Raw genomic sequence first — 24,142 nt, forward strand, 5'->3', positions numbered from 1 at the left:
TGCTAGCTCTTCTGTTTCACCTCATTTTAGGAACTTGGAGTATTGACAAACCCTCACTAAGTGATGACAGCTTTATCAAGAGAAGTAATTCTGTTTGTGAACTTAGATACCTCTTTATCAGCCATTATACCGTCTATGCTTAAAAGCAAAGCAAAATGTGACATTTTCAAAGTTGAAAATTTATAAATTGTTTCTGAAAGAAGGATTTGTTGAACACCCATTTACACACATGTAGGCCAGGGAGCTAGTCACAGTTTGTGCTACTCAGTCCGTGGATCCAGTCCTATGATGTCTTCGACTGCTGTGAAGGAGCTTTGTCAAGTCTAAGAAAATCACTCCTAATGATGTCAGAGTGATATCGTCAGGGGTTATGTCTCAAAACAGACTGCTTCTGTTACAAACTAGGAGTGAAAGACGGTTTATCTCATCCCCTCTTGCTTTTGTCTTCTTAAAACAGACTTCCAATCTTACAAGAGCAAAACAGAATCCCACTTGTACCAAGTGGGAAATTCATACAGAACAATATTGTATCACAAGGGGTGAAGTGCCAAAAATATCAACTTCCAAATTTGGCCTCATCAGATTTGTTTTTACAGAACCATTGAGCTCCATTTTATAATCCCCAACTTTATAACACAAGTTAACTTTAGTTTAGATTTTTATGGCCAATTTACTTCATTTGTATGGGTAGTACATCCATTTCAATCATAATAAACCTTAAAACGATGCATTATGAAAAAGAGAAAGTGTATGACAGGACAGGTGGGTAGTGTTGCCAGGTTTTAATTTGCATATCGACTGTGCTTGTAAAAAATCTACAGTGTGAAAGACTATTAAACCAGTGTTACTACATCACAAACAGAATGTCCATCTTTGTTAATGAGTCAAAGAGCAACATTGTGATAAAGGCTTACAGATCAGGGGTGTGCCCCTTACCAATACTGAGGTAAACCAGGATTTTTAAAATTTGCGTTATAACATCTAAAGTGTTTTGAAAGAGATACCAGAGACAGCGCTGCATAATTTCCAGCATTGCCAGTTGTGAAAAACATGCATAATCATAATAGGTTTCATAAATTTTTAAGCACTTAGAATGATTGTTGCTTTCCTGTTTTAAAAGAAGGTAATTACACAATATTCAATATTTTTGTTTCAGAACCTTTGTATATTGTGCTCACGCCTTTTCCCTTACTCTCTACAGCGCCACAGCTCCTCCTTCCCACAGCGTAGCCTACCATGGTAATCTGGCAACCGGCTTCTGCAGATGGCAGTAGGACCACAGGGAGAAGGCACTGGAGCTTGATTGTTTATTTTTTTTAAACTGATTATCTCATTATATTGTAAGGACATAGTGACAGTTTTGACAAATATGTAAGAAATATATTTTTTTTTAAAGTTTTGTCTTGCTGCTTTAAAGAAAAATTTATGGTGGGATTTAGGTGTAAAGTAATCGTAATCCACTTGCTGTCAATAGATGTTTTTTTTTTTTCTTATTTCTCTGAAGCTTTTGTTTGAACGCTAATTGCACGATGCTTGCAAAGACCTTCATTAGTGTACTGAACTGGGTGTGAAAACTCAATATGGCAAAGATAAAGATAACATCAAAGAGGGAGCAGCCCCAAAGCCCTTTGGGCGGCATTTTATTTGGAGACTTAATCTTTTGAGCACATCGTGCTGTTGATCTCAACCAATTCTTAACAAAGCTTTATACAGCAGTAATGGATGTGGGAATTAACAACCATCTTTCAACATGATGCTTTTACTCTGGGGTCAGTAGAAAGGTTAACATATAGTAATTTTAATAAAATCAAGATGCAACGTGAGAAAATCATGCATGAGTTCACACACGAAGATGCATAAAAGCCTTGGAGGGACTGCTGAGGCTTACAATATAGTTTCTCATAAAAGTATGTAATTACAAAACTGGCTGCTGTAGAGCTGTCAGAAACTAATGCCAGTGCTGCCAATGTCACAGCAAAGAAAGAACAAGTCTGGTTTGCATCTAGCTAAGGTCACTGAGGATTTGCTGACATCCATTATAGAGTAGTTGTGTTAACATGTCTTACATGTGCCCTTGCACAAACTTACCACAGAACGTTGATTAACATGACAAGTATATGCAGGAGTATGTGCATAGAACAAATATATTTCCTTTTTTAAAAAAGTTCTTCTAACCTATGTTTGTATTTTTTTGTCTTTCCATGGAAAATTTAATAGAATCACTGCTTTCCTCTGTCAGTAATGACAACAAATCAACATTCGTGCCCTGAATCAACATTTAATGATTTAAACATTATGAATGCTGTAAGCTAGATTTAATTTCTGTGGAATCTGAGTTGTACCACAGTTCATGATATGTATAGATTAGTAAAATCTGCAAGTTGCTGGGCTCTTCTGAAAGAAAGAAAGTTTCACTGTTGTGCATATAGCTTGCAGGCATGGAAGACAAAGATGCTTATAAAATTCATGTCATTCTCTAAATACAAAAGAAGATCCCCAATTAATATGTCTGTTGTCAGGACAATGTTGCTCTAATGAACCATGCGTTTTTATTGTTTTATTTTGTTAACCAGTGTCCAATGAAAGCCAGTAGAGTATTTCTAATAGTCCAATAAACTTGCCTTCAGGACCTTTTTGCCAGTGATCAGAAATGTGATGTTGATGGGATTAATGTTAACCATTAACATTAAAGAAATGCAACTTTTAGTTTTTCACAGTGTATTTTGTTTCAGCAACACATTGTTCACACACCATACTGAATATTGATCCAGATACTCTGATCAAACATAATAACCGACTGTGACAAAGCTGAAATCACATAATGTATGCCAGAGATATCAAAGTGTCCGAAGAATTACTGAGAAAAGCTCAAAGCAAAAAAAAAAAAAACAACAAAAAAACTACAGGCTCTTAAGGAGTTTGTAGTTTAGAATACAGTACAAACTGGAGAAATTACAAGATAATCCCTTATTTATACATTAAAGCTTCTGTCCCAAATATGTTTTTGATGTGACTCTTCCTCACAAAGCTCCATCTAAAAGTCTCTGGTGAGTGAAAAAGTGCACCCTCCTATCTAAGGCCTTTATTTGGGGTGTTTTTTTGAGCTGGTAATTTAATTGCACCTTATTAAATAGAAAAAAAAGAGTAGAAAGGCAGAGAGACATCATTATGTGGTTTCTGGTGGTTATAAAGGGGAGGTTGATTTGTGTTTTGGTGGGGAAGGTGGGTGCAGGGTTTGGGAATGATTGTAAGAGAAATTTGGGTGGGGGTGTTCCTGGGAAAATGTAAGAGGTAGGAATGTTTTACAGTGTAATGTTTTTATTTTCTTCTAAAACAATAAAAGTTGAAATGCAGAGAGACAATAATGACCACAGAAAACTGCCCTCCTTTTTGGAAAATGTTCTTATTTTTCGAACGCACCAATAGACACAGACAAACTACAATGTAAGCATGTTTGTAAAGTTTCCTGAATTAGGATACTGATTCTGGCATGTAAATTCTGTCAATATTAGCAGACAAAAAAAAAATCCTTTTTCACAATCAGTGGATTGTTTTTGATTGCTTTGCTTTTTAATATATTTCTGTAATCCAAATTCTCAAACGTCTTCATTACACTGAATCACACTGACTATGATTGCACTACTGTACTGTCTAGAAGATTCGCATCACATAATTGAACAAGTGTCAAATACTGTAAAAGGATCCAGACAATTGAAGAATGTAAATATGCCAAAGTGTCTCTGAAATCAATGTTGCATTCACTGTCTGTGAATAGCAGCTACGTTTGCAGCCTGCAGCCGTAAAGCACAGCTGCTTCCAACCTGAACTCTAATGGCGTGAAAAACAATGTTCTATCACAGGAGATGATGTGTCATTGAGAGGTGCGCAGCAGTGCAAGGAAAATCAGCGCTACCTTTGAGCAAAGCTATTAAGTGTGTAATGCGGCACACATCCATGTCTGTTGTTGCACCCCTCCATGCGCTATTCTCAAAGATGGTTTCACTCTTTCCAATCAGGATTTTATTGTCCTGTAATGACTACTTCTTCCATAAAAATGGTGCTTTAGGGAAAGATGAAGGAAATAAAGAAAGATTCGGAAGATATAGGTAGTTAAAGAAGGAAAAACATCCAACAAACCGAAGCAACAAGGGTCATTTCAGGGTGAGCAAATGGGAGACAGTCTGGAAGTCTTTTGCTTCTTCTCGTACCAGAACATTTCATCCCTATTGTTTCCATTTGAAAAAAAAAAAGTTTTAGCTAGCAGCTGACAAATCAGCATTCAGTTAGCTGTTTGCTTTGTGTGCTTGTTTTTTGGCCCATTAAATAAGCCTCATTAGAGGGCAGCAGCAGCTAATAACAATGTCTCTGCTGCACCAAGCTTTTTCTTGCAAGCTGTCCCCTTATCCTTTTTTTCCAATTTCCCTTTAAGGCTGCTTATTGATTTTTGGCCCTTCCTATTCCGTAACATTTTTATTAATAACCCAGAACATTATCAAGAATGTCACAACCTAACATTTTTACACCACCAATTATTAAAGCTGGTGGATGCATGTTTGCAAGCGCAGGTCTCTCCTTGACTGCGTGCCTAAACTCATTAGACACATGCAGCTTTTTCACGCCTTCTCCTCTTGCATCTAAGCTCTACCACAAACTCTTTGCCAAGCAAACTTATGAAAGACAAAAAAAGAACAAGAAGTGGCTTGGGCCAAGTGCAAAAGAATGTGGTTTGATACAGAGTCCGGGCAAAAAATAAGAAAAAGAGAGATTACGGGGAGAAAAGGGAGGCTCTAAGAAGTGAGACAAAAAGGACACAGAGGGAGAGAAGAGCAGGGCAACAGAATGGAGGAGGAAGTGCCAAGAGGCAAGCCTTGGTGGTAAATTCAGAGGCGGACAAGATGGAAAGAGACCAGGACGGAGGGGGGTGAAAAGGCAGGCAGAAATACGGATGTGCTGAGGGGAACAGAAATGAATAAAATATGGAGGGAAACAGATAGGATCGAAAGGTGGCTGAGGTGAGTGAGAGAGCAGCTGGAGCTATTAGATTCTCTGCAGGCAGTCGCTCTCTCTTCCCATCACCACTGTAGTTATAAACTCTAGCTCAGTGGGATGCTGCTAATGTAAAGTGCTCATTTATATCTGCTTTTGTGTCATGCACATATATGTGCAGTAAATATACAGTATATGCGAAGCCCCATCTGCGGATCTGAATCTCTATGCGTGTGTGAGGGGGGGGGGGGGGGGGACCTCCCTGAAAGTGACGGTGCACAGCAGAACATCACAAATTATAAACGTGCGAGTCTGTTGGATCCACTGACAGCCACAGAGTTGGCTCTCTCTGGATTATACAGACACTTTTTGAACTGAATCCTTGCTTGGAATACATTGCAGTCAAATTACCATACCTGCAAGATTTCAATATTTAAAGAGGTCATCTACATCTTTGACACCTGGGTAAGTAAAAAAAAAGTGCCACCACAGCCAAATAGGGCAGGTTACGTCTAAGACGGAATGAAATTTGTCATTCATCTAGATCTTTTTTGTTGTAGATTTTGACTACTTTTCCACAGAGTTTCTATTGACACTTCGGGAACATGCGTAAGGCTGCAAAATACCACAAACACCAGAACACTTATGCCCAGGCTGAGTTACACCTGCAGCAGGGACTAGTGTTGGGAAGTAAACTTTGCTCTATGGTTTGGTATTTTTGATCATTATAATGATAAAAAATTTCCATATTACACTGAGCAAAAAAATAATAATTAATTTGAAAAGATCTGAATAACTATTAGCTAAGTTAATCACATTTACCACCTGAGATTATCACCAGTCATTCATCATCAACAACATACAAGAAGAAGTGCAAAAAGGAAAATTCTTGCCTCCATTCCCGACAAGTAAACTAACAAATACACAGCACATAAAGAAAGCTGCAGGGTTTTAATGACAGTAATTTAAAAAGCTTGGAGTACAATACCAAACAGACCTGCACAGGCACATTATTAAGGAGTCATGCCAATGCAATGACTGTAACTCGTCGAATGAAGTACACATATTTTCCTTATGCATGTTGACATATGTTATTGGATATCAGATTATTGAGGTTTTGACTTTAGTGATGTTTTGACTGCAAGAGCATTTCATATTCAACTTATGTCAGGAGATTCTGACTAACCAAATGGTAATGAGGCATTTAATATTGTGCTAGTTTAGTGATGTAATTTAATTTTGCAATCATTTTAGCCATATTATTTCTTTTTGCTAGGTCAGAGCTGCAAAACTGTCATCTGAAATGAAAGGACTATTGAGCCATGGCACAGTATAGTTGTACAACAGAAGTACTAAAAGCTCAGTTGCAGTATGTCAGCCGAAAAAAGCAAAACACAAAGCAGCAAAGAACGGCATCGAATTTTAACTCTAAAACAAGGTCAATAAAAGTCAAAGATTAATACTGAGTAAAAGTCGGAAACTACAAGCAACATTTCAGGTCTAATCATGGTATTAGCAAAGTTGAAGACACTTTGTCCCAAGTTTGCAATGTTTTGTTCCAAGCTTGACAGTGTGATAAAGAGATTTGGTCACCATCTTGGCATTACAGTGGTGAATGAAAATGCTGCTGCCAATACATGGATGAAAGAAGTGAAGAGCAGAATATTACAAGCAGAGGTGTAATGAAGGTAAAGGGTACCATAAAACAGCATTGTAAGGCATAGGTTAAAAAAAATCCATATCAGTTCACACCAGCAGTGTCAGATTGGCGGCTGAATCTCCTTGTTGTCATTTTCTATGTTTTTTTTTCTATTTAAAATGTTAGATAATTCTGTTAAAACAATTATCCAGAGATCAAGTCTATTATTTAAAGTTTTGGCACAATTCAGTACAACATGTTGAATATGTGTTGAAAGTGCTAAGTGATGTATGTAAGGTGACACAACACACTGTATTGCTCCTGATGTGCTTTCCTCTTATGTCTGGGCTCTCCAATACTGTAAGATGAATTGACCACCTAAAAACTACAGGAAATTATGCACTATAAGTGATTACTTTTTCCACATGCTTTGAACACTGCGATGCAGCTAAAATGTGGGGTTTTGCTAACAAATTTCAAAAGGCTGGACTGTGGTGTGATGAAGGTCTGAAAGGTACACGTATCATTCACAACAGGTTAGGAGTGAGTTTGTTGACATATATCATCCTGTAGAGAGTGCCTCAAACTCTAGCACCACCAAAAACACAATTCTTTGCTTATGATCTTTCAGCTGAAACTATGCAACAAAGTTTGGAATTGAGCAAAAAGAGAAAGGCATTCTTGGAAACTGAAATGTTTCTATCAATTTAAATATAACCCCTCCAGGACAACCTTTATCTCCATCGAAATAAGCAAAAAGAAAACTTTCTGCAAAGACTTGTCGAAAAAGCCTGAAAAAGATAGAGAGAAAAAAACTCAATAAAACTGCTCATGAATATCAGTGCAAGTCTAGATGGATATCGTTTTCACCTTCTGGTAGTGGATATTGATCCAACAGAATCTTTTTGGTGTGTGTAGTTTGGTAAAAGCACTGCTTTTTGATACCAAACAGAAAATTTTCTGAATTCAATTATGCATTTCTTTTTCGTGTGTTTTTTATGTATATTTGGTTCTTGTTTTATTTTTATTTTTTCATACATTTTTATTTGCATTTTGATGCCAAGTTTTCAGGCATAGGCTCAGTCTGCAAGTGCAACATTTGCCTCACTGATTAGCTTTTTCAATGTATGCATGCACATGGTGAATTATGAAACATAATTCATTATTTCCATGATGACATGACAGGTTGTATAATAATACAATAGCTGGTGTTGGCACAGGGTTTAAAATGTGGCTGGTTGGGGAATGTGTATTTCTCTGCTTGCCTGTTTTTGAATTTTCCCATCATTCTCCAAGCTTAAATTCATACAAAAAAGGTTAAATGCTTATTCTCAACTGGCCAAACCTTTTGTCACATTTTTCAACGAAAATCACTTGCTGCCTTCCCATTTTGTTATCTCAGATCACATTTTTTTGTAACTAGTTTACCCATAAATGAATAATACCAGTTTACTCATTTTTTTATTTTTACATGTTTCTTTGATGTTATCCAGTTTACCACAGTCTCTGGCAAATAGCATTTGCACAGACAACCTCCTGCATGCTATACACAATTACACTGTTAGAAATTAATTTGACAGTTTGCAACCTAGCAACCCACAAACCAATTAATGACTGTATGTGCAGCACTGCTTTCTGGACAAGCATGAAGACCAGTTGTGGTACATCTAGATTTTAATCTGCATCAGGTGTGGGCATTTACTGTAGTGACACCAGATGCAACATGTTATATAAGACAATTAAAATGTAACACCCAACAAATGTTCCCTAAAAATCATTCCACTTGGTCCTTTGCAATAATACTATTGTGCACACTTATATTACAATAATGATATATCATTCAAACACAGGAAGGTTTTCAACATGTGGAAGAAGGTGCTCTTCATTGCAGAGTTTCAGCTGAAAGATCATGCGCAAAGAACTTGTTCTGCGATGGAATGATGGATGAAGCAAAAAGGCAGATGGTTTGATAAAACATTCACTTGGTACAAATAATGTCATACTAATCAGATTTTTATTTGTGTAGCATTTTTGAACCTTTCATTATTGCCCTCTCTCTTCACAATTATGTACTATTTATTTTTCTCTATCACACAAAATCCCCAATAACATGAATTAAATCCTGTATGTGTTCCCAATATTGTGCTACGCTACTGTTTTTGTGGTGGCTTCCTACTGCTTGATGCTCACTAATACCATATTATCAAAAAGGAGTTTCAGCTGAAAGCTCAACACTCCCAATGTCTGTCATAAATATAGCAGCATTAAACAACAATACACATCTGTCCAGAATGTTAGTTATCACATTAAATTATGCAGTTTATAAGGAAGAAACAAAAACATAAATATGGATAAAAACACAGGGTTGGTGTGTACAGCAGAGAAGCAATTTACCACCTGCTTTTTGTAATATAAACAATGCCACGAACTAACAACATAAGATCCTGTTGGACAGGATGTTCAGATATTTTTTTTCAGATGTTCAGATAAAACTGGCACAAGTGATTACGGCTGTTATATCAGCTGCACAAAATCCCACATAAACCAGAAGGAAAAGGGATACGGATGCGTAATGGTGTCATTTGCTCTCATTATGCTGATGCTATGTGGATTCTCCAAACCATGTATCTGCAACACCAACGGTGGTCAGAATTGTGTTTGTATAAAATATATGAAAACAGATTACAAGGGATAAAATGAAAATGCTTGATAGGTCACAATGCACTCATCTCACCTCTCCATCCTCTCAGTGGCAGGTCAGTGTAAGTTGGTTGGAGCCAAATAATTTTTTGGGAGGATCAGAAGGTTGCGCTTTGTACCCACCGCTACTCCCACACACACAAACTCCTCCCAAAACCCACCTCTATCTATCTGCCCACCCCTGACCATTCCCATCACTTCACAGCTGGATGAGCAAAGCAGCAGCAGCTACCTACCTGGTGCTGTGATTGACTGCACTGCTGCTGAACGCGCTTCACTGTATCTGTGCCGTGTTTATTGCTTCTTTCACCTTCACAGTAATTGAGTCCCTTCCCTATGCCAAATATGCATCATCAGAAGGGTGGATGTGAGTGTGTGTGTCCAAAGACTCTGGATGTGTGTGTGTGTGTGTTAGTACACAAGGGAGAAGAGAGTTGACTGGCAGGCTACATAACTCAATTCAGGAATTCTGAGGGAGTCTGATGGCATTTTTTCCTGTGTGTTGGAATGCGTGACTGAGTTTACCTTTACTGTGCAGAGCTATGTAGGAAGTGATGGGTCCTGGTATGGGAAGAAACTCCAGACTATGCATATCACTACAATGTATTCTGGGTGTGAATGCAATTTAGGGGGGTCAAGAACCACCAAAATCACATAATATACGACCTTCACAGCAGTTACAGCTGCAGGTGTTTTATAGTATGTCAGTAAAGGTTTTGCACACCTAGAAGTTTTCATCTGTGAACATCAATTTTCAAGTACCGCCTTTGGTAATGACTTGAATTTTGGACTTTGACTGCAGCATTCCAATATACAAAGAAGGTTTGATCTGTATGCTTTGGGCCAATGTTCTGCTAGAAAGTAAAATTTCCTTGATAACTGGATGCAATCTGCCGGGTTACCTTGGACAGAATATTTTTAAACTTCTTTGAGCAACTAATGGAGCTTTTTGTACTGCTTGATAACTAGGAACATTTGGAATCGAACAGTCGATACACAATCTTGTGGTAGCAGGACTTTTGTATTTGCATACACCTTTGCATTCACAGTCCACCTGGGGACTTCCAGGTCGACTGGAAGCATGCTTCAGTATACGTCATGCTGGGATCCCTTCTCTGTCCCTGCATCCTTAATGTTACTATAATGAAATGGTCATGGAGAGAGCACCACATATTTTTAGCCATGTGACATATTTTTAGACATTTTGCAAAGAATGGTACAAGAGTATATAATTCTTCACTGTGTCTGATAAATATTCCTCCAAAGCATTCGTGCTGTCGATACAAAGACCGGATGGCAGAAATGGTCTATTTGAAGCAAAATATCAACATTACTGTTCTAGCGCATTTCTGTATGAAACGTCCTACAAACTTTTGAGCAATCACACAACACATCACACATGACTCTGTGCAAAATATTTTAACTCAGGCCTGGTGTCAAAAGGGGAAGGAAGGACAGCTCCTGACGAACCAGAGGACACAATTTTCATCATGAGATTTTGTCATCATGAGAGCAGTTTCGGGTGCTTTGAATGACATATGGGTGAATCTCAAAGGGGCTTAAATACATATGCATTTGTAAGATTTTGATTTGCTGAAAAGTTTCAAATGCATATATTATTTTCTTTTTACTTCACAATTATGCACAACTTTTTGTTAGTCTGCCACATGAAATCCCAGTAAAATAAATTAAGGTTTGTTGTTATAAGGTAACAAACTGCAAGGCACTGTGCACAAATACACAATACCAGTCACACCTGTAAAACAGACAATACGCCAAGAACAAGCCAAGTAGCACAAGTGAATTCTGAAGTATGATGGATGTGTGAGCCACTGAGGTTAGGGAAGCGATGAAAAAAGTAGAGTAGGCAAGACAAAAATGATGATGTGTGCATGTTCGTTGTGGAGAGATGAGGAGCCCGATAGGTATGATCAAACACTGAGGAGTTAAACTCTCTTTTCCTGCTAATAGTAGGGAAAAAACATTATTTGCAGGCTTTTGGAGACATAAAAGAAGCAGAAGAGGAGGGCTGGAAGAGATGAGGTAGTAAAAGACAGTCACGGGAGGAAGAGAAGGAGGAGTGGGAGATGGCTGAGGGGACTGCAAGGTGTCTGAAGGGCATGTACACTAAAAATAAGCTTCAAACCGCTAGAATATTGCTGCGCCGTGTAAAATGCAGAGTTCAGCAAGCCCAGAGCAAAAGGGATAGTGAGAGAAGGTACATCTGGAGGTAGAGTTAAAAAAAGGGAAACAAGCATTTTGACTAAGAGAAAGCAAAAAGTTACAGGAACACAAGGAGGAAGTGGAAGTTTAAGTTATTTTGAGAAATGGGAAATGGGATAAAGAAGATGGGAGACATAAAAAAAACATATTGGAAATGATTTGTTGGGGTCTGTGTAAATGTAAGAAAAGTGAGGGGAAATATAAAGTGCCAGATGAAAGGAGAAAACCATTTTGCCAATGCAAATGAGAGAAGAAAAACGGAAACACAGGCATTCAAAAGCTGGCCACCTGGGTCCCGTCAATCCTCTGTCTCTCTTTTTCCTCTTTCTCCCTCTTCATCTCACTTTCTATCTATTCACACCTGGTTCTGCCATCCCCGTAGCCTACAGCGACAGTGTGAGAGATAGGAGGAAGGAGGAAGAGAAGACATAGATGGGGTGCAAGCAGCAGGGAGGCAGGGGGAAAGACTGCCAAAATATGCATCAGCAAGCTATCTTGGCAAAGAAAAGTCCTTTTTCCCCTTCACCAAAACGCGCCTTTCCAACTATCACTGAGCTTGCCTGTCATTGCTAACTATTAGGAACAGTTGGAGCAGATGCATGCGGACACATGCACCTGGAGCTCAGAGTGTCGTGCGTGGCCATGGGCGTTTGTACTTAGACACCAACAGAGTTAGACGAAGAAATACAGCCGCACAGGGAGGGGCCTGGGAGATAGAAATAAAAGCTTTTGTGTGATCATAGTGAGCAAAAACAAAAAGACATTAAGTCACTGCTGAGGCCCTTGAACAGGCTTCACACTGCAGGAGAGCTGGGGAAGAAGGATCAAAGAAGAAGAAACCAAGAAAAAAAAAACTGTTAAGAATAAGAAAAATATTAGAGAAGGTGAACAGTAAGTACAAGCAAAACAGGTTTTACTTGAGATCAAAGGGCACAACCAATGGGCCAGGCCTTGTGCTTTTGTGAATATGGTTTTCAGGCTGGGTGTGTCTGACTGGTTGTCTTTAATATCTACTGGAAAGCTGAAAAGAAAACTAATAAGGGAGCACTACACATATAAAACACACAGCAGAAAAGGAAGCACAGTTCACTGATTGTGATGGAACACAAGCAGACCTGAATTTCAAAATCTGTACAAATGCAAGACATTGAATATATATATATATATATATACACAAATAAATCATTTGGCAATTTTAAAATCATCTGGGATGAACTTAATTTTTAGTTACCAACAGTTTATGATTATTTCAAATTTTTTCCACAAGTTCATATTTATTTTTTTCAGACCTCAAACCAAATTCATTTCCACTATAAACAAGGCTGAGTTATTGTTGATTCACAAGTAATACTGTGTATAAATTTTCCAGCCCCTGTAAAACAGCCTAGCTAACAGAATTAGACTGCAAATATTTGATTTAAACTGGATTTGCAATGAATTTAAATCACAAATACTTCTGTTCAGATGATTGTACTGCAATAGTGTTGCCAGCATTATTCTCCAGATTACAGATCATTTTAGAGCAAATACATTTGCAGTGTCCAAAATACAGAAAATGTAGAACTTTTAGTAAGACAGCAGAATGTGTTTTGGTTAGCCATGTTGTTATGTTTAAATGCTGTATAAATGTGGGATACTAATTTAAGTTCTATGGGTATTTGTAGAATAAACTAAAATTGTCATTGGCAGATTAGAGCTTTACAACATCAGTGTTTGGAAACTGGCCACACAATCTCTGACTGGTTCATCTCTCATCATATATTCACTAATTATAATAATAAATTTTTCCTTATGTAAAGTAGTAAACAATTTGTTAAAAAGTCTTTTCTCTATATTTAGACCCAAAAACAGTATAACAGTAGTTAGATGCGGAATGCTTCCTCATTTTATGTCAGTTAGTCCTGGCACACAGAAATTAACTTTGCCTTCTGGTCGTTTCTGCAGACTCAAGCATACCTTCTGCTCACAGATTGTTGAGCTTTCATCTTTTCAAATCGAGACAGCAAGCCACATATATCAAAGTCTCCCAGCTTCAGAGGGGCCAAATATAATCAGATTTATCCAGTTCAAGTTTATGCAAACAGTGTATTGTAATATACTTCTTAGCATAATGAAAATACACAGCAAGCTTTTTTTATGATATTTATATTATGCTATATATGTTAAATGCATACCTTTTATTTATTTCGCAACATTAAAACATAAAAAAAAAAAGTAAAGTAAATTTGTGAATCACTTTAGATGGGCTGTGGTATAGCCTGGAATCCCGCTGACTAAAACAGTGGGCAGAGCGACATGGATACAAAAAAAAGGGATAGATGGTAGCCATCATGGCCTTTGGGAAGAGAGAAAATAATCAAGAATGAAAGCACATTCCCCCTACAGCTTTCTTTTATTAGTTTCTCTAGCAATAAACTATGTTACTGTATATGCAGTCAGGAGGCGACGGCTCCGTGCTGTGTGTACTCTCTCGCTCTCCCAACTCTAGGATCTCTATTGCAGACACAGAAAACACTTGCTGCCCATGCCTACGGAGTTGACAAAAGCTAAAAATGACTTGTGGAGCGATCAACAGAACCCCACTGGCCGATCCAAACTGCTTCACAGCTCAGTTCGCCAGTATAGCCTAGTGGGAAGCAGTTGCTATGAACTACCGTTTCCTCTGCAACTGCGTCCAATGCCCAAGGTCTCTGTCAAACTCACTCAGTATCACAGATTGTTTGCCTGTTCCACTCCTCTGCAGCAATGACCAGAAAGGAGAGGCATGGTCCTTCTGTAGCTGGTGATAACATTATTCGTCCGCCAGATGGACACGAAGATAGGGACACATCTGTGGATGTGACTCAAGCACCACTTCAATCTGCCGCTGATGGTTTATGGAAGGTCAGGTGAGTGGGTCGGACCTGTTAACAGCCATCAGGTGAATCAGCAGTCATGCACTTGAAAGCTCCTTGAACTGCTCCATAGAAAATGAATCCAGTGAAAGCTCTCCTCAAGGTTGTTGGTGCCAGGCCATTTCTTAAACGGTCTCACCAACTGTAACAATGTGTGCAGAAACAATTGCAGCACCAATCCAATTTGGCAGAGCTACTTTCTTTTTCCTCTTTCCCTTCACTGCAGGCAGCCACACAGCAGTCCAACTTCTGTTTAGATTAAAGCAAACCCTCACTTGACGACCTTATGAATCTTAAAAGAGCCCAGCGAATGTTTGCGGTAAATCTTGCACCAGCAGATTACAGCAGGCTTTTTTTACCCTCTCATTTTTAAATCTTTGTCCATCTTTTTCAGACTCCCACCATCCTGCACATGGGAACAAGGTGTTTGGGAGGAACTTTTTTTGAGGATTGTTTTCATATGCTCTAAATTAATTGCCTCTAATTAGGAGTTGTTTACGGTTTGCTAATGAAGTGGATCAAAGCTTAATACCCCTGATATTGAGGATCTTGTCTAAGGCCCAAGGAAGAGTTGAGGAGAAAAGCAGACAGCGGAAAGAGTAAAAGGGTATTAGCAAAGTATAGTGGATCTAAAAATCTCACAAGATGACAAGTTTTTGTAAACATTTAGACCAACATAAGTAAAAGTGACACTTAAATATTTACGGGGGGAGGGGAGGAAGTAATGAGGCTGCACAACTTTTTGCTCAAAAAGAATTCAGCTGTTCTAGAATACTCTGACATTTTGTAGTTAGTCCTCAGAGAACAGTGTAAATGGTCACATAATAGTAGGAAATAATTTTCAAGTTGCATGAATTTCTACCAGATAATCAGTGTGTAGTATCTGTGACAGTAACCCTAAGTAATATTTATGCCTGGGCTTAAGCTGCTCAGCATATAGAATCTCAGTCATCATCCCAATACCAGTATGTACAAAAATTAAGTGGCAAAGAAGTGGTAGGATACAATATTTAGTTGTGGTTGTGATGAAGTGACAGACATACTAAAGCCCAAGGAGTTATTATGGGAAATTGTGTAATGGTAAAAAAATTAAATAAAATCATCCTTAATCCAATTGAAAATTTGTGGATGGATATGAACAGGAATGTTGTTGCAGAGTACAGTGTCTACGTAAACATGTGTCATCCTGATAGACTACAACCCAAACAGACCGATGGTGTAGAAAGACGAAAAGTTCTTTAACAATGGTTTGTTGAAGCAATACTTCAACACACTGTTTATTCCCTCCTCCTCACCCCCAAAAAGCAACCAGTGTGTGTTTATTTAAGTTTAAAAGTACATATTAAAAGGTTTCCAAAACATCAGAATGATTTCAATTAGGTTCTGCTGTTTTTATAAAAAACTAGGCATTCAACAGTTTTTTAAGAGTTTTGTCAACAGCCTCTTACCCTCTGTCCAAAATAAAATGGGAAATCTAATATTTATCTGCCAGCTATTGATGTTATCAGTTGTATCTACTGCAGTGATAGGAGTGGTGTTTTTTAAAGCACATACACAAAATTGTGTTTGCATGGCATTTGTAGAGCTAATATATTTTAATCTTTTGCTTACTTAATGCATTCTTGTTCAGCTAGCATCTTTGAGCGCTGTTAGAATATATAAACATTTGCTAATATAATCAAGGTTTGATTATGTTTGAGTGAAAAAAGAGCAAGGGAAATGTCACAACAGTAGCTAAGCCAGACATGGTAATAACTACAATGAATTTGCCACTCATGGGAGAGACATTTTAAGGGTTTTCTTAGACAGAAAACTCATCGGAGTCCTCTCTGGCATTGTTGTCTCCGCGCTCTGAAAATCTCCATCTGATTTCCCAGAAGATAAAGCGGCGCTTTCACTGGCAATTTTCAGCATCCGACAATCTCATCAAAGCAAACCTATTAATGGTGATGATATGAAGGAGGATTCTAAACGGCAGGCGGATGAATAGCCCAGTGCGTGTGTGGGTGTCCAATTCTTCGTGTAGGATGGGTGAAAGTAGGAGGGCTGGACATAAGTCTGTGTGTAACATTTTCAACACTTGTTTGGCTGGGTCTTGTGTGTGTATTGTGTGTAGGTGTAAGAGGGCATGTATACACTGTGACCTCATTGATCATGACAACTTCTCCCTCAGGTGTGGTCACCTACACAGTGCTTGCCCTTTCTTCATCTTTATCTTTGAATATGGCCATCCATTTCTCTGTATGTGAGCTCCCTCCTTCTCCTGACACCAGCACCCTGTATTTCCTGATCTTTACCCTCCCCTCCTAACATCCTTCTTCTTTCCCTCCTCACCTTTTTTTGCCCTAGGAATCAGTCATCCTGCATCACTTTCCCTTTGTTTTTTTTAAACACTCTTCTATTTTAGCACAGAATCCTGCAATCATTCTCTCGTTTGCTGGACTCCTCTCAACCTGACTTTCTCCTCTGCTCCACTGGTCTATGACACATGCCCCTGGTGCTTTCCCTTCCCCTCTTGCTGTTTTCTTTCTCTTTTTTGATACAGTGTGCAGCCATGGCTGCAGACATCGCTCCCTCTCTCCCTGTGACGCTTTCACTCTCCCTCTGTGACCCCATCAGTTCCTCAGTGCCCCAGCTAATCCTGGTCACTCTTCATCACCCAGCCTCCACCAGACACACCGACCTCCCAAGGTGGTGAAGGAAAATGTGGTTTCTTGTGGAGTTTCTGCACCCAGGCTGAAGTTTAAGCCCATCTCTGATCCTCCTTACCACCGAATGAGCACCTCATTACCAGCCATCCGTCCCTCCTCTTGTCTCTACATTAAGTCTTCCAGATGGGATGCGCATTAGCCTTTTGCTCTGGCAAAGTACACAGCTTCTAGCTCTTCAATTTTAGGCACTTGCCCTTTTCAGCTCAATCAGCCTCTTTGGCCCAATCACAGGTAGCGAGGACTCTGTTGCACCGCTTGAGTGAGGATAATCACCTTGGTTACCCGCGTTACTGGAGCCCGCTGTCTAACCACGTTAGCACTGCGCCCTGGGAGCTGTGGAGACAGGTGTCACAGCAGCAAGGGAGGGTGTTAAACAAGCCCAAAAGTGGAGATATAAACATTTACTCCCAGCCATGGGAGACTCGATATTAATAGTGAATAATGCTCACCCCGTGGTGCTAATATTTTCATGTTTTTTCAGACGCAGAAGCCCCTCTCACTACACCATTATTCAGCACTGACTGCCTTGACAGAAGTACATCTTGTGTTCTGGCAGAAAGAATACTTAGCAACTGTTTCGGAGAGTTGCACCAAGAAGTTATACCGGGACAACTGCTATTTACTGATTTCACAGTCCCAAAGCAAAGACAAATGTACACAGAGAAGGGTCAGCTACTGGAGAAAAGCTGCTGGCTCAGGGGACATTGGGTCATAGCACAGTGAGAGATTCACCCAGCTGGGGCCTTTGCTTTTTTTTACACAAAAGCCAATCAGATCAGATGAACCTAAGAGCACCAGATTGATTGGCAGGCTTCAGATGCCAGCAAACGGAGATGTCCTTGGTGTCCTACTCTGCATCGAAAAAACTTGCGCACCAAAGTTGGTGGAATGCCAGTTGTTCTCAGAAAGCGACACATAAGGACGACATAGATCACCATTATGATAATCACGGGCAGCACTATCTGGGGAATAGTAATGGGAAGGAGATGAGGTGGCCGCCATAAAGAGTGTTTCTACATTAGTATTTGCCCTGATTAGACTGACAGAAAGTTTAACTAATGGACAATTAAAAAAAAATGGTCAAATGAGATATAAGGATTCGATTACCATTTGGTGTCTTTGTGTGACCCTTTTAGTCATTGTGCTTTGTGTTTTCAGTTTGCAGAAAGCTATCCCTAAAGGCGAAGCTCAAACCGAAGCACATTCCAGTAAACAGGATGTGAAAAAGGATGTGTGATGTGTGGGCTCAAAAGGACATGTCAGGTCTAATTTCCCTTTTCTATTAAAATCAAAGCAAAAACATTAAATCCTATCAAGACCAGGCTACAATAGTAGAGTAGCTTATTGACTGAGTGAAATGGCAGATGTTTAAAACAAGAAGCTACACAGTTATTAGGCATAACATATTCTAAATCAATTGAATACTGATGATTTGTTATGACACTTGTGTTAGAAGCAGGAATAACTGGAAAGTCTAAGGATTGTTAACCCGTTGGCAAGTGACAAATTGTGATGGCCAGTAAATTAATTGGGTCAGACCATCTCCAAAACTGAAGCCCCTCCAGCTGGGCAGTTACCAATATCGGTTTGATTTGATGAGTAAATGTTTTTAAAGATCAATTCCAATCTAAAATCTATGTAGGCCAAGTTCAAGTCAAGTCTCAAAAGTTTAGTGGGAACATTTAAGTTAAGTCTTTAATCTTTCACCACAATTCCAAGCTAAGTCCTCAAGTTTTATGCTTCAAGTCCAATTCAAGTTCACAACTTTGAGACCATACCTAAGATATGCCTAACTTTTTTGCCCCAGCTCAAGAAATTGACCTGAAATTGCAGGCCAATTTGAGGTCAAATCCCCAGTTTTTTGCTATTGACTAAAATTAGTTTTCTCACATCACATGCATGCCACCAAGTCCAACTTGGTGCAGGAGTAGAAGCAATGATTTTAAATCCCTACCCTTAAGCCTGACTTAATACATGGACTTTCACATTTTTGTTTATAGTTATTATAGTTATATTTAATTAAAAAAGTAAAAATACAAATTATTACTTATATTAGCAACCTCCATATGGTCCTACAGCCATCAGCAGAAATAAACCACGTGGTCAGAAACCAATATTCAGAGCCAACAGGAAGATCTTAGCACTGTCAATCAACCTTGTGTATTGCTTGATTGCAGCATTAAATAAAACCCCCCAAAAATTTAAAGATGAAATAAACTCTTTTTACTTGCACGTACTGTCAAAACATATACCAGAAAACCGATCTGTGTGACATTAGCATGACAGTCAGTCATTTGTACACAGTAAACTCAGAGGGGACCATATTATTTCCTCAAATGATCTACACACCCCAGTTTTCTTTCATTGCTGATTATATGAGATAAAGATTGTTCATGAACCCTAGCTCCACACCTCAAATCTGAGTGAGATCACAAGTATTCAGAGCATGAGTGAAAGTCAAGTATGAAGCACTTATGTTTGCAGCTTAAGTGTGAATCAAATTGAAGTTGCAGACTTGAATAGCTGTCACTGATATTTATCAAATGTGGTCTAAGGAAGGAACAGTTTTGAACACACAGCAGGGTCATTGGTGGCCATTGATGGACTCAGGTAGCAAAGATTAATCCCTGTAGTCCAATCAAAGAGACAAATTACTAAAGTTAAGGCTGGTTGTTAGAATATACAGTGTTTCACAGCTTGTGTTAGGGGTCCAAGGCTGCAAACCAGTAAGAGTGACAACACTGCATGCTTTACAAAACAGCTAATAGATCACAGGGTATTTTCCATCTTACATGCATTTGGAATTGGTTTTTGAACCATGCATGTTCAGTGAGAAGATTCCCTCAAAGAGTGACAAATTATTAGAATCCATTATTTCTGGTTGGCTATTTTGAGAAAGTAACTGATAAGCTTTGCCACAAAGCAAAACTTTTTTAATAAACAATTTGAAGAGCACAAGAAGTCTAAGGTTTCAGCTTGAACTCAAAATTTCCCAGATCTATATCTAATAAGCAAAACATTAGATAGCTGTAAAAACAAGTACCGTCCATTGAGGACTCATTTCGAAACTACAGAACTGCTGATAACATCTTAGTGCCAGATAGCATGTTAGCAGTCATTCAAAAAAGGTGGTCATAATGTTATGCCTGATCAGTGGGAGGAAATGAGTAGTCAAGTAGAATAAAATATATCACCTGTGCAAACCTTGAAGCTTAAAGACTTCTCCTTTGGAGTAATGGACCCATAAAAGCCCAGAGGAGAATAAAAACAAGCCACAATAAGCTCTGTAACTCTTTTGGTTGTGGCTTTCCCCGGGAGAAACACAATTTGTCTATGGAGCTTATGCTGAGGCAGTTGCTCAGCTGAGATAGTGGGCCACCCTGTCAGGGCCCTTTAGGACTGCATCAGTTGATCAAACAGGGCTGTGCACAACAGCAGCAGGCAGCATACCTTTAAAAAAAATCCTCATTTCTTCTTCTCTCTCCTGTCGACAGGCGCAGTAGCACTCTCTGCCAAGTTTTGGTTGTCCAATTATTTAAACTTACAAAAGACAGTGAATCAGAGGGGGATCGAACACAAACAACATCGTAGCAACAAGGAGATCTGATTTTGCACTGATTTATACCGTGAACCAGCAGATGGCAGGACAGAGAGCAAAGAGGCAAGATCTTGCACATTTTAATTAAATTGTTGATGAGAGGTATTTTTTTTCCTCCTTTTTTGGGGGGGAGAGTGAATTATCCTTCAAGTTTAGGATCAAAGGATACATCTTTCCATACGGTGAAGGCTTTTTCAGCATATTAGGCAACAAAGAAAGGCACAGAAATAGCAGGCCCAGCGCAATATGTAAAAATGTAAAAAGGGTTTCTGAACTCCTGCGTAAGGCAAACTACGCCTGACAAGCATCAAATGCTGCGTTTGGGTTCTGACAAATTCTTACATAACCAACACTGCTCTGCTCAAAGAAAATCCTAATGTGTACATCTGTTATGCACCTATGCATGTGTGCATGCTTCTAGTTGTATACATACAGCATTTACCTTGATGCGTCTGTTTACGTGCCAAGCTTCCCTTCTGTGACTCAGAGCGACATTGATTTATGCGTGGCTTCTCTGCGTTTGTTGGTGCACTCACCAACACACGAGCACACACACGCACACTTAGACCGACTGTAATTGGTATTCAAATCTCCTCCCACAACTACGTCCAACTGCTGCTATTTTTCAGCCACTGGAGCCGAAGCCAAGGTCCAAGCGGGATGATGGGGAACAAGCTCAAACGGATGGGTCTCATTGCACACATTCGGATAAACAAATGGAGGTGATTTAAAGCGCATGGTGATAAGGCGGGCGGTAATGGAGGCAAAGGAGAGGAATGGGGATGGGGTGCAAAAATGGGTGTGATGGAGGGTGGTGATTAAGCGGCAGAGGTGGAGTTAGGAGTATTTGTTACAGTACGTGGAAGTTTTAGACTGCACCTTCACAAACATACAGCGCTGACTCTGTGTGTGTGTGCATGTGTGTGTCCCTCAGGCCTGCCTGTCAGACACACTGTGAAGTCTGCCTGACTTTCTTCTTCCACCATTTCCCTCTTATGCCTTTCTTGCTCCCACATTCTCTCCATCCCCATCACCCCTTGTTCTATAAAAGGAGGGACAAGTCTTCACAACAGAATCCTCCACACAAACACCTCTGCATAATAACTTCAATCCATGTTTTCTTTCATTTGGTAAAACTAGCGACGCACCAATCAGTTAGAAAATATCCCTTATATTGTGTCTGATTGGTGACTGGAATATGAAAAAGTTGATATCTGTGAAATTAATCGAAACAAAGAACTGAATAATTGAGGTCTATGCATAAACCAAAAGCGTGCCATTTGACGCACTTTTTAAAAAATCAGAAAAAGGTAAGGAACAATCAAAAATGCAAAACTGAAAACCATATTGCAATTCCTTTTTTTGCTGCAATTAAAACTACAATGTCTATCAAAGATTCTGCATTAAACGTATGTATGTCATATATTATAGTATTTTAGGAAAAAAAAAAAAAAAAGAAACATATGTAGAAAAAAAGCTGAATCAGTAAGGTCAAACCTCAAAGAAAATCAGAAATAGTGCTGGCCAAGAAAAGCCTGATTAGTTTCCACATTCCCTTTAGAATGGCAAAGAACAATAAATGTTGTTTTCTTTATCAGAAATAGTTTCAAAACAAACAGCTTTGCAGTGTCTTCTTTACCACCTTGTGCCTTTAACATTCCTGAATCCCCCCAGCCTCATGTTTCTCCCCCGGCTCCTGTCAGAGGCTAGATTAATGACAATGATCAGCGAGCAACCCCCAGCTGAGGGTGCCTGCAGCTTAGCCAAAACCCTGCACTGTAAGCAGCACACGCAGCAGCTTCCAGCATCATTCAGACAAACACACAAACCTCTAACACAGAACTCCATTTAGACTAACATACTAACACCTACAGCTCATGCATATAAATCAGCCAGCCCTGATCCCATAGCAGACGCACAAAAATACTCTCTGGGGAGGAAATCAATATGCAGGCGATGCTAAGGCTCTTATCAGTCCAACCATGAAATTTGCAATGGAGCAATGTGGTCCTCTTGTGTGAAACAAAACACATCATGACTTCAGTGGCAGTGACAAAGGTAATACCTGACCTATCACTTAACCCTTTAACAGCCTTCAGAATGCTGGAAACAAAACCCTGCAAAGCAACATCTGTGTGCATCACTTCATCTCATTCACAAGTACTTATGTGTTATGGGTGGGACTTAAACGGCTTTGTTATGAGTTTGTGCTTCAGTTCCCTCCCGAGCAGATGGCTTGGGGCTAAAGTTGTTCTGGAATCAAAATTTCTGTATTTGCAGAATGTCCGTCCACTTGTACATTCAGCCTGAAGAAGCAGCAGGACCATCCCGAGATAAGGTGCTCTGCGGGAGCCGCTGCCAGGGTTTGTAATACGACTGTTAAATGTTATTGTATTTGATAAGGAGGCGTATCAAAGGTCTGTTCAGACACACATCTGTGGGACATAAAGGGAAGAGCAAACACTTCCTCTTCTGTTCAGCGTTGTATCTGACACAGGTCTGATCCACTGCGGGAATTTGCACTCATGTAGCTGTCAGAGTGTTCAATCGGAGCAGCATGCACAGGAGACTTATGTCACAGGCTCCAATCCTGCCATGCACATACAAAACCAGGACTAATCAAATTGCTGTGACGCACCAGGGTCATCGGAGCATGGGAAGACCCATTCAGAAAATAGATCAGCGGGAGCGAAAAGTCACAACAACCCGCGGGTTTCACTTTTGTCTTGATCGAGGTCTTCCAGGGTCTTTCCAGCTCAGCAACTGGAACGCGGTGACTCACTTAAAATAAAACCCCCGGATTGCGCAAAATCGTCTCTAGCAATAATTATCATGTGCTGAATTTTAAGCATTACGATTTAAACACGTGCTTTCGCCCTTTCCTCCTTCCCGCTCCACTTGCTGCCTAATAAACCAAAGCAGTTGGAAACATCATTCAGCTCAGAGAGGACTTGGACAAACTTGCCCACTGACTGAGTCGCCCCCCAACAAACTGACGGCTCTTCCATCCCCATTCACATCACACTCGCTCACTCTTTCGTCTCAAGTCTTACCGGTGTTCACCAAGCAGGCGGCTGTGATGATGGCGAGAGGGACGCAGTAGTTCCACATGCTCAGAGCCATTGTTGATATTCCTCTCTGATCTTCCTGAGTATTCCTCTTCCCCGGAGAAATTAGTGTCATGAACCCGCAGGTTCACACTCCGACGGAGCCTTGGGCGGCCGTGCACCACAGCGCGCGCGTGTGGCTGTGTTTGGATGTGTCTGTCTGACAGAGCGCGTGAAACTGCGCGTGTGTTTTACGAAGCGCTTCCTCTGTGTCACACGCGCGCACTTTCTCCCTCCCTCGCTCTCTCCTTACGAATATGATGGCTCTGCCGTTTTTTCTCGGT

General features: G+C 39.7%; 1 protein-coding gene across 4 annotated transcripts in view; it reads right to left on the bottom strand.

The window, feature by feature from the left end:
- cadm4 (cell adhesion molecule 4) overlaps positions 1 to 24,142 on the bottom strand; it is a 231,216-nt gene extending 207,074 nt beyond the window's left edge. For 2 of the 4 annotated variants that reach the window (XM_032557908.1, XM_032557901.1), the window contains exon 1: positions 23,805 to 24,140. In XM_032557908.1, coding sequence (XP_032413799.1) covers positions 23,805 to 23,934 — 130 coding nt within the window. In that variant the 5' untranslated portion in view covers positions 23,935 to 24,140. Of the gene's footprint in view, positions 1 to 23,804 lie in introns of all 4 variants that reach the window. The other 2 variants (XM_032557905.1, XM_032557907.1) reach the window with 2 other exon arrangements.

Source organism: Xiphophorus hellerii, chromosome 3 (assembly GCF_003331165.1).
Source record: "Xiphophorus hellerii strain 12219 chromosome 3, Xiphophorus_hellerii-4.1, whole genome shotgun sequence".
Classification (NCBI taxonomy): domain Eukaryota; kingdom Metazoa; phylum Chordata; class Actinopteri; order Cyprinodontiformes; family Poeciliidae; genus Xiphophorus; species Xiphophorus hellerii.